A 16,495-nucleotide genomic window follows, 5' to 3' on the forward strand; every position below is an offset into this window, starting at 1 on the left:
TTATATATATTGAATATTTTTATTTTTAATAAATCATATTACATATTCTAACTATTTTTTCAACATCGTTTGTATTAAAATATATAATCGATTGAATTAAAACTTAATATTTAAATTGTCACATCTTGTCAATGACTGTGGAAGTGGCAGTATTTAAATATTTCACACACAATTTAATACTTAAGGAATATTTGTCATTATATTGCAATAACTTCTTCTCTTCTTATATATGTATGTATAAATACTATATAAATACACATATATGCATATAATTATATACATGTATCATATATATTTAATATATTATATATGTTTATATATACGCATACAATGATTATATATATATATATTTTCTCGAATTATATTTATTATATATAATAAAAGGAACTAAATAGCGTGCACTTTATAATGTTCTAATGCACAATAGTAATGTATAAGAATAAATCTTACATACAATCCTTTATATAATATATTATTAAAATCATTCTTATAAAAAGAAGAAAGAGATATATTACTTAACATAGTGCATCGTAATAAAATTATATTAACATATGTATATTGAAGATATATATACACAAAAATATATAAATCTGTACATAAATATATATTTCTATATATCAGTCTATATATCAGCGTCTATATATCAGTGTTGCGACGATATTATATATATAACATTTACATGCAATTATCTTGTAGAAAAAGACGATATATTTTTCTACAATAATAATTTAAAGAAAATTTTAAACGCAATATAAATTCAAATTATAGAAGACTTCCTTCAAGTATATACAAGTGCGCACGTTATATAATATCTTGCAAATATAAATAAATATTATAATCTAACTCACATTTTCTGCATATCATTAAAAAAATGTCATATGTTTTATGAATATAATGTTCAAAATATTCAGAAAAATCAAATAATTCTGCAAACATATTTGCTATCTCACACACACTCTGTGTGTTTTATTTAACTTTATTCGATGATTAAACTCCATGGGTGTTCAGGTATAACACCGTACTGTATATTCAGTAAATGTTTTTTGAGCATGTGATAAATTGGTTCGGGCTGCTCCATTGTCGGTATATGCAACTGTTGACCCAGAAATTCAATATCAGATACGGGACTGATTGAGTTTGCTGTGCCTGCCCCGAAAATTTCCAACAACTGTGTAAAAAAAAAGAATTGATTAAGATAAACGGTGTAAGATTATTGTATAAAAAAATGATACATTGCGCAATACACATGCACAAATCTTACTCTATTCTCTGAAAGTAATTGTATAATTTCCTTCATGGTGATAGATTTTTCCAAAACTCTAAATTGGTTCCATTCTCTTGCCATACTTAAAAGCGAATTTCTTACAATTCCGGGTAAGATTAAGCCACTTAAGGGCGGTGTGAGTAATTCTCTCTCTGTAAGAAATTAAAAAATATGCTATAATAATTGGACGTTAAAATAAAATTCGTCAACAGTTTTTCTAAATATATATGCTTTATAATACAAGATAATATGACTACAAAGATATGATTTTTACCTCCGTTATCATTTATATAAACTATAAAAACATTCATAGTGCCCATTTCTGTGAGTTCATGATTTTCTCCGAAGAGCCAAAGTACATGATGCAACCCTTTTTCATCTGCTTCCTGTTGCGCTTGAATCGTAGGTGCATAATTGCTGCCGAATTTAGAGTTACCGCAACCGCCGGGCCACGCTCTCGTAAATTTAGGATCTGCAAGCAGGGAAATTCCCTGCTGCTGCTTTGGGGTTTTCAAGTAAGATCCAACGGGAGACAAGATAACATATAATAAAGCCGCATCCGAGGCTACAACTCCAAGCGTAGGCTGTTAAAAGAAAATAAAATACGTCTGTTTAAACTAGATTAAAAAAAATTCAGAATTATAAATAATTTATATTAAATAATAAAAAGTTTTTATTAAAATATTTATAGTATTTCTTTTATAGTATTTTTTATAGTATTATTTATAGTATTTTTTATAGTATTATTTATAGTATTTATAGTATTTTTTATAGTATTATTTATAGTATTTTTATTAATATATTTATAGTATTTCTTTAAAATATTTAAATATAAAAATATAACGTTACAAATTACTGTTCTTTTAAGATCATATTTTTATGTATTATTTTATATATAAATATGTAGTTATGATGTTATTGTTGTATATCTTATATAATACACTCACCCGCAAAAAAAATGGGCCACTAAATTTTAACACAATTTTTTCACATTTTCAAATAGCGATAAATCGGCAAAAAATCATCGTATCGAGATGAAACGAAGCTCAAATTAAAGCTCGAACATTTCTCTTAAAAACCAAGAAAACCAAATTTGAATTACAAAAAATGTTTTATAAAATGGCGAACGTTGAAGATAGCCTTCGAAAAATGGAAAACAAAATTTTTTTTTTAACTGTTGCGTTGCTCAGGAGAATCGACACGCTAATACACAAATGTATGAGTTTTGAAGCTCATTTATTTCCTAACAAGTCCATATTTTAAACAATTTTCTACGACCTTTTTTAATAAAGTTATACCGTTTTGAAGAAAATGTTGCAAAATGGGCCTTTTCACCGCAACGCTTTGCAAGAGGAATCGAACAATTTAAAACAGGAAGAAATTTGATTAACAGTATGCTCCAACAAATCGAAGAATTGATAAATGCGAAAGAAGGCAATACGCATTATTAAACACACACACACGCACGCGCGCGCATACACACACACACACATACACACACACATGGGATCAGATTTCTGCCACGTCCACGTCGTTGACCCTAGATAATGCCAAGCCCAGGATACACGCATATGCATATGTACACACCCGCACTCACGCAAGATTTAAATCCAACCATATGGAGCATCTTGGGTCGAGTTACACTTTAATTTCTTTTAATGAAAAAGTTTTTCTCAATAATTTATTATTGAATTGCAAATTTTACAAGAAAAGGCCCATTTTGCAACATTTTCTTTAAAACGGTATAACTTTATTAAAAAAGGTCGTAAAAAATTGTTCAAAATATGGATTTATTAGGAAATAAATGAGCTTCAAAACTCATACATTTGTGTATTAGCGTGTCGATTCTCCTGAGCAACGCAACAGTTTAAAAAAAAATTTTGTTTCCCATTTTTCGAAGGCTATCTCCAACGTCCGCCATTTTATAAAACATTTTTTGTAATTCAAATTTGGTTTCCTTGGTTTTTAAGAGAAATGTTCGAGCTTTAATTTGAGCTTCGTTTCATCTCGATACGATGATTTTTTGCTGATTTATCGCTATTTGAAGATGTGAAAAAATTGTGTTAAAATTTAGTGGCCCGTTTTTTTTGCGGGTGAGTGTATTTATAATATTATATAATATAATATTTATATAAAGTTGTTGCGTTAGCTGTTATATTTAGGACAAGATTGCATCAGCGTCAATTTTATTAATCAAATATCATGTTTCAGGCAAGTGATTAATATAAAGCAGATAACATAGACAAAATTTTATGTCTATGATAGATAACGAAAAGAGAAGGAGTTTCTCTGAATGTGAAGTCAGAACGTTACAATTAAACGAGAGAGATTTTGCGTGTAAAGTTAATGTTATAGTTATTCACGTGATATATTTAAAGAACAATAATAAAAAGTTATTATGTCTCACTTGCAAAAAGTTGTAACGAAAATTAAAACATGTAGTAATTATTAATTATTAATGTATAAAAATTACACTTGCTATATTAAATCTATTGAAAAGAAAGAACAAATTTTTGTACGTATTTGTAGTAAATTAAAATACGATTGTAGGAACGTATATCATTTCATACACATGTACACATGTAAGCAAACAAAAGATTTATTTATCAAGTATTATCACTAGATATTGAGAAATACCTAATGATTATTCCTGTATACATATTGTAGATGTCGTCAATGACGTCTGTGACATAAGTGATATTATTCATTTGAGATTTAACGGTTATGCATTGCATGATATATTGTAAAATATGATTATAATATGACTATAATGCAAATTTAAATTTTAAGTACTATAACAGAACACGTAATTCGATTATTATTCCTATGATTATAATATGACTGTAATGCAAATTTAAATTTTAAATACTATAACAGAACACGTAATTCGATTATTATTCCTTTTTTCTCTCGAGCATTATAATAATACAAAATGGTACTTACATCAACCCCTATAAACGTAGGACGAATATAAAGACTAGAAGTAGTAGAATGTGGCACCCATTCTTGATCTATACTAATCAATCTGCAAATGCACTTAATTAATTCTTCACTTCTGAAAGAAGGCAAACCAATTCTCGATGTTGAATGAAGCATTCTCTCCATATTTAGTTCTGGCCTAAACAATCTTATTTTATCATCAACACCTCTATAAGCTTTCATACCTTCAAACATCTGAAGAAAGATTTATGTATTATTATATCTGTTGCAAACTGAATTATAACATGGGTTTTTCTTCTAATATCAGTATACGTATAAATCTAATTTTTTTATATATTTCCTAATTTCAAATATGTTTTTTAAATTATGAGTATCAGAGATGATAATATAATAGTCTTGATTTGATTTGATCGCTTGGATATTTTTGATAAAATTGAGAATATTTCAAATGTATTTCCTCCTTTATTGAAGCTTAATAATAACTTTATCAGATAAAAGGAGGTTTATATCAGCTTTATTTATATAATTTAGGGAATAATTATATCTCATAAATTATGCTTTCTACTAAAGATTACATCAATAACAAATATTAAAATTAGGATTGATTATAAGCACGTATACAGCTATTGAATTATGTGCATATATATATTATTTAATATTATATATATTATATAACATTATATAATATTATATACTATTATATAACATATATATAACATGTTATATATTATATATTATATACATTATGTACAACTGTAAAACAAAAATAGATGGCAATTTCTTTTTTTTCTCTAATGAGATCAAAAAATACTTTTTTATTAAAATAAAAGAAATATTAAAGAGATAATGATATATAATACTTAAAAAATATTGTTTTTCTATCTTTTTTAATTTTATAGCTATAATAAAATAAAATATAAAACTATATGTACCTCTATAGCATAATGTAATACTTTGGCAGCTGGATGGAGAGTTAAATTTCCAAAAGGCATAATTTCTGGAGCTTGCCAACCGTTCATGTTTTCATAATAATGTATTTTAAGTATGTGATCGGTAAAATATTTGCCAAATGAAAGTTCCTTAACATCAGGTTTAGGATTTAATTGATCTGGGCCAGCTAGACAGACTGATAAGTCTGCATACTGCAAGTGTATAATAGTGATATTTTCATTCATGTATGCTAAATAACATAACGGTTTAATTATTATTATCGAAAAATAAATACCTTGAAAGAACGTTGCGGTTGTACAGACTTTCTGTCTTTAATTTTTAAAGAAGAGCTCCACCTTACATTCTGTAGTTGATTAACGAGATTTCCAAAGGATAAAATCTATATAGAAACATAGTAAACAATACATTAATTTATATCTGTAGCAATAACAATACATTAATTTATATCTGTAAACAATGCATAAACGATATTCGATAAATCAAAAATTCTAAACAATATTCAAAAGTTGACGATTAATTCAACTAGTAAAATTCGTTGTTTTATCGAACAAGAAAAAGTGAATAATTTTATTCTTATTAATAAAATGTATCACTTGATAATCATTTTAATTATAAATTAAGTTAATATTTGAGTAGCTGTATAAAAATATACAAGTGTGTTTCAACTACTCTCTTCTCTATTTCTAACGAATTTGGTTTCACTAGATTAAATTGTTATCAAATGAGTTTATCTCAACGGATGTTGCCCTTATTTCGTTATCATTTTGACACGATACATATTTCGTAATAAGCGTTTCGATCTATACCTCATTAGCGATATATTTGATGATTACGAAAAAGATTGAGAAGAATTTAATGATTAATGGAAAAGATGGAAGCACATTAATATATATGCAAAATGTATAATAACCATAGAAAAGGCATCTTTTGCGCGATGTTAATTGCAAGATGTTAATCAATGATTGACATTATAGTATATACAGGGTGTCCCGAAACTAACTCTTGATATTTTAAAGGCAGATTCTCTGGCCAATTTAAAAACGATTTTTTCTCAGCGAAAATGTTGAGGGAGATCATTATTTTTTGCATATTCCCAATTTTTGTCATCATGTATCTTTCTAACTAAGCCTTAAATTAAAATTCTATTAAAGTAAACTCTACCTAAAATTAACTAAAGAATGTGACTTTATTAATATTTTATTCCCATAAGCCTTAGTTTGCGAAAAACCCTCTATTTTCAATCGTTTATAACTCGAAAACTATTAGTGCCGCGACATTTTCGCTGAGGAAAAATCGTTTTTAAATTGGAAAGAGAATCTGCCTTTAAAATATCAAGCGTTAGTTCGGGACACCCTGTATATAAAGTTCTTGATATATGCATAAAGGAAGTGTAGCGCTAAAGGTCAATAGTACAAGTAAAATTTATACTCGTGTGATATTTCAATGCGAAAATCATGCGCGAATAAACGTAATTTTATTAAATCAAAGAATTGTTTGTTTTATGCAAATATTAGTTTAGCCATTTTATTTTTTATTTTTAATCTTTTTATACTTTATCACACACATTTTCGTATATCTTTGTAACATACTTACACAAACGACGAAGGGAATATACACATATATTTAATTCTTAATTCTATGCGTAGCCACCGTATAAAAGAAGTTTAATTAATTTAAATAAGACAAACTTATTGTCTTATTTAAATGCGCTCAAGTTTGATTGAAATTAAAAGCACGTGACGAAGAGAAGCACGTGTAATGCTGCGTGACAATTGCAAAGACGCAATACGCAGACCTTTATTATCAATGATTTGTAAATGCTCATTATATAATCTAATTTATATACTTAAAGATAACATTTATAAAAAAAATGTGGAGAAAAGTGAAGAAAGGTTGAAAAAAAATATATAAAAGAAGAATATCGAATTTACAGTCATTTGAAATATGTAATTATCCATAATCGAGTAAACGAGATTTAACGAAGTGACGAAGAAGGAATAAACTTGGAAGCTTTTGTGTTAATTTTACATTTTATGAAATAATAAATTTTACGAAATATTCATGATAAAAGCAATATGGTATCTGGATGATAACAAAACGTAATAAAAGAGGCACGTAACACGATCTTTTAACCTTCCTTTTTATTGCGTTTCGAAATATTCATATTTTTTGTTAAATCTCGTTTACTCTAGATCCTCAACTTTTTTACTTAAACATAAAACGCGCTACCAAAAAAAACTCCTCGTGCAACGATCTCGCTCAGGGAAAAATATATATATAATTGTAAAGGTATATTGCTTACCTTGCGTCGCAGATGAACCATGTTGACTGGAATAACTAACGGACTGTGTGGGAAGAGGATCAACAGAGACTATACGATCGTTATTACTTATTTATACTGTCCTGAACATTCTTTTGCCGCGTATATTCGCAAGGAGGGTCTTGTCCGAAAGAAATTAAAAAATAAAATAAGCACGTCTACCGTTGGTTTTCACGTACGTATCGATGAGAAAAATGGAGAGGACAATCGCAAACTGAAAAAGCTCGAGTCTTCTAAAATACTATTATTATAAAGTTTAATGAATCGCACACACTATTATAGTAATTAAAATGTTGTCTAGTAGAAAAACAAGAATATTTTTTTCTACTTGTCTAGAATGTTCGCTCACTGATTGTTGATTCGGTAGCTTGACTCACAATACAGCGTGCTCGAATTAAGTACCGGTTAATATTTTATTTATCATCAGAGCGTAAAAGAGGGGGCAATAGGTAGATGGAAGGAGAAAATCGCGTTCCTTCTTTTCTTCCTAATCGAATCACTGACTTTGTCGATGGTTTCTAACAATGAGTGGGGGCAATATGAAATGATTTTACGTGAATGAGAAGGGGATGTCGTACCAACGGCAGCATCGCGCGATTAGCGAAGGGGAGGGAAAGTTGCATCAGGGCACAAGCTCGTGCTTGAGAAACGGGTTATTAAAAACATGTTGATAATCGCGCGTTCCTCCCGATAACCGGAGAAGACAACATGCGTGTTGTTATTAATAAGAACACGAGTTATCGTACGTTTCTTTAAAAAATGTATGGATAAATATTTATGAAGGCGTGGTCTGTACGCATATACGTATACATACGTAAGGATCGACGCAATTTCTATGATTTTTCTAGAAGAGTTTACAAAGAAAATGACGACATAGCGACATATTTTAATAAAATGTATGTAGAGATTACTGATTTTCGATACTATATTTCTTTCTTTTCCAACGCAACAGCGTCGTCAATACATATGTAACAATGGTTGGCTTATACTATTGTGACTTTATTTTATTCATATTTAACATATATTTTCATTTTCAATCTGGAAAGAACAGGTTTAATGAATAGTATAAATAAACAAAAAAGGTAAAGATGAAAGAATACAACCGAGCATTAATTTCTTTAATCAAGTCACTATCAATAATGGTACAAGAGTACACACATTTGCAAGAGGAAGATAATTAGTCGCGCAGAGAGTTAAGACTTATCGGCTTTAAGCAAAAAAAAAAGATTTATTTAAAACATATTGCGTTTAAATGTAAATTATAGTCTCTTTAAAACACTAAAATTAAAAATACTATTTTTTATTCCGTCTGAATTAAACAAAATATGAGATATGTTTAATTTTCATGGATAAAATTCGTTTTATTTATACAGATTCGAAAAAAAGTAAAAAAATATAAATTAAAAAAACATAAAGCGAAATATATAACAAAAGCCATACGCAGAATCGTGACGATATCGTGCGAATAGCATAATGCATAAATAAATTAGAGATGCGGTCGATCACCATGTCACCTATTTTCAATTCTGATGCATTCTCATTTATTCACTTATTCACGTAATATTGTATAAAATACAATATTAAAAGCCTATTAAATTTGTAATTTAAAATATCTGCTTTTAAATAGAAAACATATAAATAAATTCTGAAATATAGTAGCTGAATTATGTCAAGTATTTCGACGAACTATATTCCATAATGAACGTTCATCGTGTACTTATTATTTCAAGAGATAAGTTTCCTTTCATTTAATTTTTCCTTTATTTTCATTCGAAAATAAAATAACGAATAAAACAAAGGTAAAATAAGAATGAAAAGAAAGTAAAAAAAAATTGAGACTTGTTGATTATAATTATGTGCACTTGGCATGCTTTTTTATCTTCTAGAATATGATAATATAAAGATTATAATAACAGTGATAAGTGATAAAGCGCAGAGAAGATTTTAACAATTAATGAAAAATATAGCGTATTCATATGACTTGAAATAACTTGGCATTTTATGTTATGCTATTCGCACAAGGAAACTTATCAATTCTTTTCAAATGTAATTAAGATATATTGCGTGGATTTTCTTAGCTATCGTTTTAATTAAGATATATATATATATATATATATATATATATATATATATATATATCGTTTTTAATTAAGTTAAATATTTTTAAAAGAGCTCTCAAGGAGAATTTATACATATCAAAGAATTTATTAAAAAGTAAAATTATTTAAAATTATTAAATTTATTTAAAAAGATAAAGAAAATTATTCTTGTAAAGCTAGGCTTCATATTTTACTTAAAATATCAAAAAGATATCAAAGAGAGAAAATTTTATTTTTATTATTTAACTTCTAGAGAGTTTTATACATTATTATCAAATCGGAATTATGATAATTCCAACGTCGAAAATACATTTTTTTCTTCTCTTACGCCAGGAAACATATAAATCAGGAAATATATTATTCAAATATCAATGTCGTGATTGCGTAATTATACGAATATAGACCGATCTTTGTGTCTAATATAAAAACCATGCAAAATGCAAAATCCAGCAATATGAATTAATTAATGCAAAACGTGCGAATTGAATACAGTCGCGTAATTATCGAAGATATAGAATAAATACAAAATTAATATAATTATCGAAGAGACAGGAGGGTTACATCCTTTAAGATTCAACGATTTACTCTTATTTTTCTGTGAAAAAAATTCTTCTCTCTCTTTATATAGAAATATTTTTATAATATATAATTCCGCAATATATTTGATTTAAAATTTACTTTTCGGCGGCTTTCTTTTAGCTTACGCATTTCAATACGAAGACAAACGTGATAGATGTGATTCATTCTGTGTGATACGTGTTTTATCCATTATTTCATTTAAACACTATTTATGATAAGAACAGGATTGAGACGGATGAAAACATATGCCAACGACCTATTTTATGTCATTGCGAATTGCGTATGAGTCAGAGAATATCCAGATTAACATAGGCCAAAAGGTAAGAATAGAGAAGGAGAACTTATTACGTCCTATACTGACTAACAAATCTTATGTAATATACACACTTTTATTTCCGCGACTGCAACGATATAAAGTACAATTTTTTCACTAAAAAAATACACAAATTCGCAAAACGTTGAGTCCAAAATTTCTTCCTTTCACTATTAAATTTATAGCGAAGGAATATACTCGTTCGAAATTAAGATGCATCTGTAATGATTAGTTTAAAATTAACTTTCATCAAAAGTCAATTTGAACGCAAGTATAATTGCAAAAATGTCTAAGTAGTGTATGTAAATTAAAAAACTTCCGACATTATTTCCTATTTATTATAAAAATGATGGAAGAAGAAAAAGTATAAATTTGTAAGACAAAATTATATGCAAAATATAATCCCCTTCATAAAAGAAAAATCTTTATTCGAATTATTATTATCAAATATAATGCAACATTCGGACGATTCTCGTTTCTATATATATTTATAAAAAAATAAATAACTTTATATGTTTTAAAGGATCATTAAAAAATATATATAATCGATCAAAACTAGTCAAAATTCTTGTTTATTTATTAAAAATTACAACGTTTCGACCATATGGTTGTGGTCCTTTTCAAGTATACACTGGAATATTGAAATCGATAATTTGATTTTTTGATTTTTTGACGGTTTGAATAAAAACAGCAATAGACATGAATTGACTGTGAACAATTTGAGTAGATACGGTTCAGATAAAATTTCGACAGGACATCTTTTATTTCATTACCATACGTTAAAGATGTGAGTAATGACTTGTGCCGTTTATTGCGAGGCAGTGGCTTTAACGTCGTCTATAAAATAACAAAAAAACTAAATACCTTAATAAAACATGGTAAGGATATTTTACATAATAACGATAAAACAAATGTTGTATAAAAATTAAATTGCAAAAATTGTAATGTGTCATATATTGAACAAACATAAAGGCATTTACTCGAGTAAAAGAGCAATATAAAATTGCATGAAATGAATCATTCCGTTATAAGTAAACATAGATTAGAATCAGGACACGAATTTGACTGGACGAAACCTAATATATTACACAATGAGAAATATGTGCGAAAGAGAGAAATTGCTGAAATGTTTTATATTAAAAAATCCAATAACTCAATCAACCTACAGAAGGACACGGATAACTTAAACAACATCTATGACAAAATAATAAAGGTCGTGTAGTTTATTATTTTCGATTTAACATATTCAGTTTTTGACGAAGTCTCACACTGACATAACGTTTTATCTCTCTTTTTCAAATGTGGCAAGACGTTAATGATCTTGTAATTGTGATATGTAGAGTTTACAAAATTAAGATTTACATTGTTATACTCTTTTATCTGAACCGTATGTACTCAAATTGTTCACAGTCAATTCATGTCTATTGCTGTTTTTATTCAAACCGTCAAAAAATCAAAAAATCAAATTATCGATTTCAATATTCCAGTGTATACTTGAAAAGGACCATAACCATATGGTCGAAACGTCGTAATTTTTAATAAATAAACAAGAATTTTGGCTAGTTTTGGTCGATTATATATATTTTTTAATGATTCCTTTGATTATCTCTACTAGCGATATTAAGATAATTGAAGAAAACCTTTATATGTTTTATTATGCGAGAGGAAATTAAATGTAAAAGAAACTTTTTTATTATTCATGCGAAATTTAATGGATTCACGCTGCGAATAAATAAACACAAATATTATATAAAAATTATTATAAATATAAGTTTAAGGTATAAGCTATATCTTTTTACACACCAATGATTCAAATATTCAAACTCTCGAACGCACTGCGAGTAATCGATTTTTCTCGCGAACAATTCTTCTCGCGATACCAACTAGAGCCATCACATGTTTGGTGACTGGTGACATGTTCGTCCTGTCTGCCGGCGTGTAATCGGGCGTGAGAATTCACGATATATTAGCGATATGAGATTAATTTACACGAGTATTATCGTAATTTGATCCCGCGATTCGTCCGTATCTTCTCCCTTCTTTTTTTTATTCTCGAGAATCGAGCGCGAGATAAGCACGGGAGAGGACCGCAGGAGTGAACGCGAAGATGAGTCTCAGTCTCACCAAGCTCTTCTCGAAAAAGAGGAGCGTTCCCGTCGACACCGTAGCCGCGGAGATTGGTTTGCCAACCAACGTCTCGCACAAGTTCCACGTGAGCAAGAATGCGGAGACTGGTCAGCTGGAGGGTCTGCCGGACCCGTGGATACGCTTGCTCAACACGCAGATCTCCAAATCGGAGCAGGACGAGCATCCTGATGCCGCGCTCCAGGCGATCAAGTTTTACAACTATTCGATCAAGCGCAAGCCGCCAGATCAAGAGGTCTTCAAGCCATTCGTCACGCAAGACTTGATCGAGGAAGAGTCACAGGAGATCGACAATATCCTGACCAAGAAGTATCGGTCGAATGACTCCGACGATGACATCTTGATCTCCGAGAGACAGTCGACGGACGATCAAGCGCAGAGGTTACCCGAGTTGCCGCCAAAGGTCAACAAACCACCGAAACCGCCACCAAAACCGGCGCCGCGCAAGTGCAACGACCGGGTGGATAAAACGCTCACCGAAATACTAGAGGACTTGAATACGTATCAGATAGACGATGATTTATCATTGGAGAAAGATGTCACGTCGAGCGGAATCGAGGAGAGCCCTATCCTGCGTAGAAAAACTGAGTGTATCGGTATGAGACTCAGTAACGAACAAGTATATGAGGAACTGAGGGCTATCTGCCAACGCGGAGATCCTTATTTACGCTTTGAAAGAATTAAACAGGTGGGTGCGGGTGCTTCTGGCACTGTGTTCATAGCTACCGACCTACAAAACAATCAGAAAGTAGCCATAAAGGATATAGATTTGTCCAAGCAGCCGAAAAAGGAATTGATATTAACCGAAATCAAAATCCTCAAAGAGTTTCATCATCCAAATCTGGTGAATTTCCTCGATGCCTATCTTGTCGATGAACATCTTTGGGTAATCATGGAGTTGCTGGAAGGTGGACCACTTACAGATGTGGTCACGGAGACTGTGATGAAGGAAGTTCAAATTGCAGCCGTTTGCAGAGAAGTCCTCAAAGCGATAAACTTCCTGCACAATAAAGGTATTATTCACAGGGATATTAAATCGGACAACGTGCTATTGGGAATGAATGGTGCGGTGAAAGTTACCGACTTTGGTTTTTGTGCTAATATCGATGGTGATGAAAAACGACAGACTGTAGTTGGTACTCCATATTGGATGGCACCAGAAGTAGTTACGAGAAAACAGTACGGCAAGAAAGTGGATATCTGGTCATTAGGCATAATGGCTATCGAAATGATAGAAGGAGAACCACCTTACATGAAAGAAACTCCATTAAGAGCATTATACTTGATCGCTGCCATTGGTAAACCATCCATTCCAAGATGGGATAATCTCAGTCCAACGTTCCAAAATTTTCTAGAGAGGTGCCTTGCTGTAGAAGTAGATGAGAGAGCAACCGCCGATGAATTACTTTCACATCCATTCCTAGAAAACTGTGCGGAATTATCTACACTTACTCCATTGATTCGTGCAGCGCAAAAAATTCTCCAGAAAGCGTTCAATTAAATATTTCTACAGAATTCCAATTTGTCGCATTCATAATACTGACTCATGCTCCATTACTCTTTATATTATATTGAAGGCTAAAAAAAAGGTATTTCACGATTATTATATTTTAATTATTAATTTTAAGCTTATATGACTGCCTGTTATTTTTACCCTACTATGCTGGTTTGTGTAACCAAAGCATATAGTGCACTTTCGATAATCATTTTAAGATTATTTTATTTTTAGAAAGAAAGAATCCAATTAGTTATTCTCTTGATCTGTTTTACTTAATTATATTATAATTATTGTGGCAAAATAATATGTGGATATAAATACTTTATGGAGATAATTTATTTTCAATTTTAACTTGTAAAATAAATCAGCTATCTTGTTATGTGCAATATATACAATTTATTATAATTTAGGATTTTATTCAAGTATTTTTCTCTTAATAATACTAATGCACTATATGTTATTATGCAAATTCAATATCAAAACAATAAAAGCAACAAAATATTCTAGTTGTAAGCAATTGTGAATAGAATGCTTTTATATCTTTTTGGGGAGAGATGAGTGTAATATATAATTTAAAATATTTTTTTTATAACATTGATCATATAAAAAACATATTTATGCATATCAGAATTTTATAATTTTTTTTAAACTGTACTTAGATCACTGTGGAAACAGAAATATTAAAAAATATGTATAGGAAGACAATATATTAGAATCATTTATATTGTTTCTGTTGTCAACAAATTAAACATTAAATTTTATCTGTGCTCTTTTAAAAGAAAAAAAAAATAATTGAATATGTATCAAGAAATTAAAATCATTATTAATTGTGTAGGAAGCACTATTTTTAAAAGTATGAATTGTACGGAAAGCTGAGTATGGAATTGAGCACAATCCCTTTAATATCATGAAGCAAATAATGTCTAAAATGAAGTATTATGAATCAAATGTGACACACAGCAACTGTATAATGCTTTCTTTTAAGATTATTGAGATACATATATACTTTTATAAGATTTTACCTGTACACTTTTATAATATATATATTCTTTTTGAAAACTTTTATATGTAAGAGTGCAAAATATTGCTCAAGCAAATATTCATATAGCTATTTTATAATTGGTATGTATGTATATAAATTAATATTTAAAAAAAAGTTTAAATTCAATGCATACGTATGTAATGAAATTATTCTAAAGAATGAATGTTTAGATATTTAAGATATAAAAATTTGAGCAGTAATATCAAGTATATATAAAATCACACGACTGTGATAAGCAAGAAAGTTGAGTCATACTATACTTTTTGTGCTCTATACCACATACCGTAAAAATTATATTGTAAATTATCATGTATTGAAAATATCAAATTTGGAAACAATAGTTCAAAGTACAATTGCTACATGTTGTATAATATAAGCCGGCCAAGCATTGTTTGTCAACTGTGAAGCATTAAAAAATAACATGTACTGATAAACAAATATTAAATAGCATTATAATTGTTTGCACGATTTTCAATAAGAGATATATCATCGTTTTTATGTAAGTTTTTCTAATTTTTGTAAAATATATATGTATATATATTTTTTTTGTAGAATATATATATACATATTCTCATAGATTTCAAAAAGTATTTAAAAAGCCAATGAAATGTGAAGGACCTATAAAGTACTCTAATATTTGTGCCTTAACAAACAAATAATTTTAATACAACAGGCACATACAAAAAAATATTATTATCAATTATAATAAAATATGATGTTATGAAACAAAAATTATAAAAATATTTGTACAAAATTCGTATCTATACTATTGTTTTATGTATTAAGGAAAACGATTAATGTTTACCAATATGGTAAAATATATCACAGGTATTCTAAGCAATAAATATTTTATTTACAAGATGTGAATTTGTCTTTTATTCATCTTTAAACTACCCGAATAATTCTATTTAAATCGTCAGGGAGAGATTTATTATACTATATACAAATGTGTGTCTGTGAGTCATTTAATTATATATATAAAATTAATAAATGAATCAAATGAAATCATATACTTTATCCCTAATAAACTTTTTCAGAATTTGAATATAAATATTTCAACATTAATGTAATTATATGTAATAAAAATATTTATTACATATTTATATTTTTTAATATTGACTGAGAAAATGTGTTTTGTACATATTTATATAATTTCCATATGTTATATCTCGTAAGATTAATAATTTGCAGATATTTACAAAAGATGGATCTTTTACATAATGCTCTAATAATTTATTAATAAAGATCTAAATGCAGAAAATAAAAAATAAATTTTTATTCTTTATTATTTATTTTAAACTTTTTGATATTAATCTCAAGTAATTTAATCATTGTTGGACTGTA

At 28.7% G+C, this 16,495-nt stretch overlaps 2 protein-coding genes across 3 annotated transcripts; one reads left to right on the forward strand and one right to left on the reverse strand.

Annotated features, from left to right (window-relative positions):
• Nucleotides 1-585: 585 nt before the first annotated feature.
• On the reverse strand, nucleotides 586-9,120 carry Bcat (Branched chain amino acid transaminase). The gene is made up of 7 exons (XM_083078640.1): nucleotides 7,458-9,120; nucleotides 5,430-5,534; nucleotides 5,137-5,346; nucleotides 4,208-4,438; nucleotides 1,539-1,848; nucleotides 1,262-1,416; nucleotides 586-1,168 (listed from the first exon to the last, which is right to left on the reverse strand). Exons 1-7 carry the CDS (start codon nucleotides 7,476-7,478, stop codon nucleotides 977-979), a joined length of 1,224 nt encoding a protein of 407 aa, XP_082934766.1. The 5' UTR covers nucleotides 7,479-9,120; the 3' UTR covers nucleotides 586-976.
• A 3,201-nt stretch (nucleotides 9,121-12,321) lies between these two features.
• Pak3 (p21 (RAC1) activated kinase 3) lies at nucleotides 12,322-16,010 on the forward strand. 2 transcript variants are annotated; one of them, XM_083078643.1, is made up of 2 exons: nucleotides 12,322-13,909; nucleotides 13,967-16,010. In XM_083078643.1, exons 1-2 carry the CDS (start codon nucleotides 12,574-12,576, stop codon nucleotides 14,110-14,112), a joined length of 1,482 nt encoding a protein of 493 aa, XP_082934769.1. In that variant the 5' UTR covers nucleotides 12,322-12,573; the 3' UTR covers nucleotides 14,113-16,010. The 2 variants fall into 2 exon arrangements, with proteins under 2 accessions (XP_082934769.1, XP_082934768.1); XM_083078642.1 differs by having other exon boundaries at nucleotides 12,331-14,200; nucleotides 14,945-16,010.
• The last annotated feature ends 485 nt before the right edge of the window (nucleotides 16,011-16,495 follow it).

The sequence above is a fragment of the Camponotus vicinus genome, unplaced genomic scaffold (assembly GCF_025532165.1).
Source record: "Camponotus vicinus isolate PSW18456_S1 unplaced genomic scaffold, iyCamVici1.0 SCAF_1, whole genome shotgun sequence".
Lineage (NCBI taxonomy): Eukaryota > Metazoa > Arthropoda > Insecta > Hymenoptera > Formicidae > Camponotus > Camponotus vicinus.

What these genes read in the sequence shown, in the direction of transcription:
- Bcat (XM_083078640.1), bottom strand. Translation starts at nt 7,478, where the DNA reads ATGGTTCATCTGCGACGCAAG. An exon ending in CTACGTTTATAGGGGTTGAT is followed by an intron (nt 1,849 to 4,207) that starts GTAAGTACCATT and finishes TTCTTTTAACAG; the next exon opens with CCTACGCTTGGAGTTGTAGC. An exon ending in AATTACTTTCAGAGAATAGA is followed by an intron (nt 1,169 to 1,261) that starts GTAAGATTTGTG and finishes TTTTTTACACAG; the next exon opens with TTGTTGGAAATTTTCGGGGC.
- Pak3 (XM_083078642.1), top strand. Translation starts at nt 12,574, where the DNA reads ATGAGTCTCAGTCTCACCAAGCTCTTCTCGAAAAAGAGGAGCGTTCCC.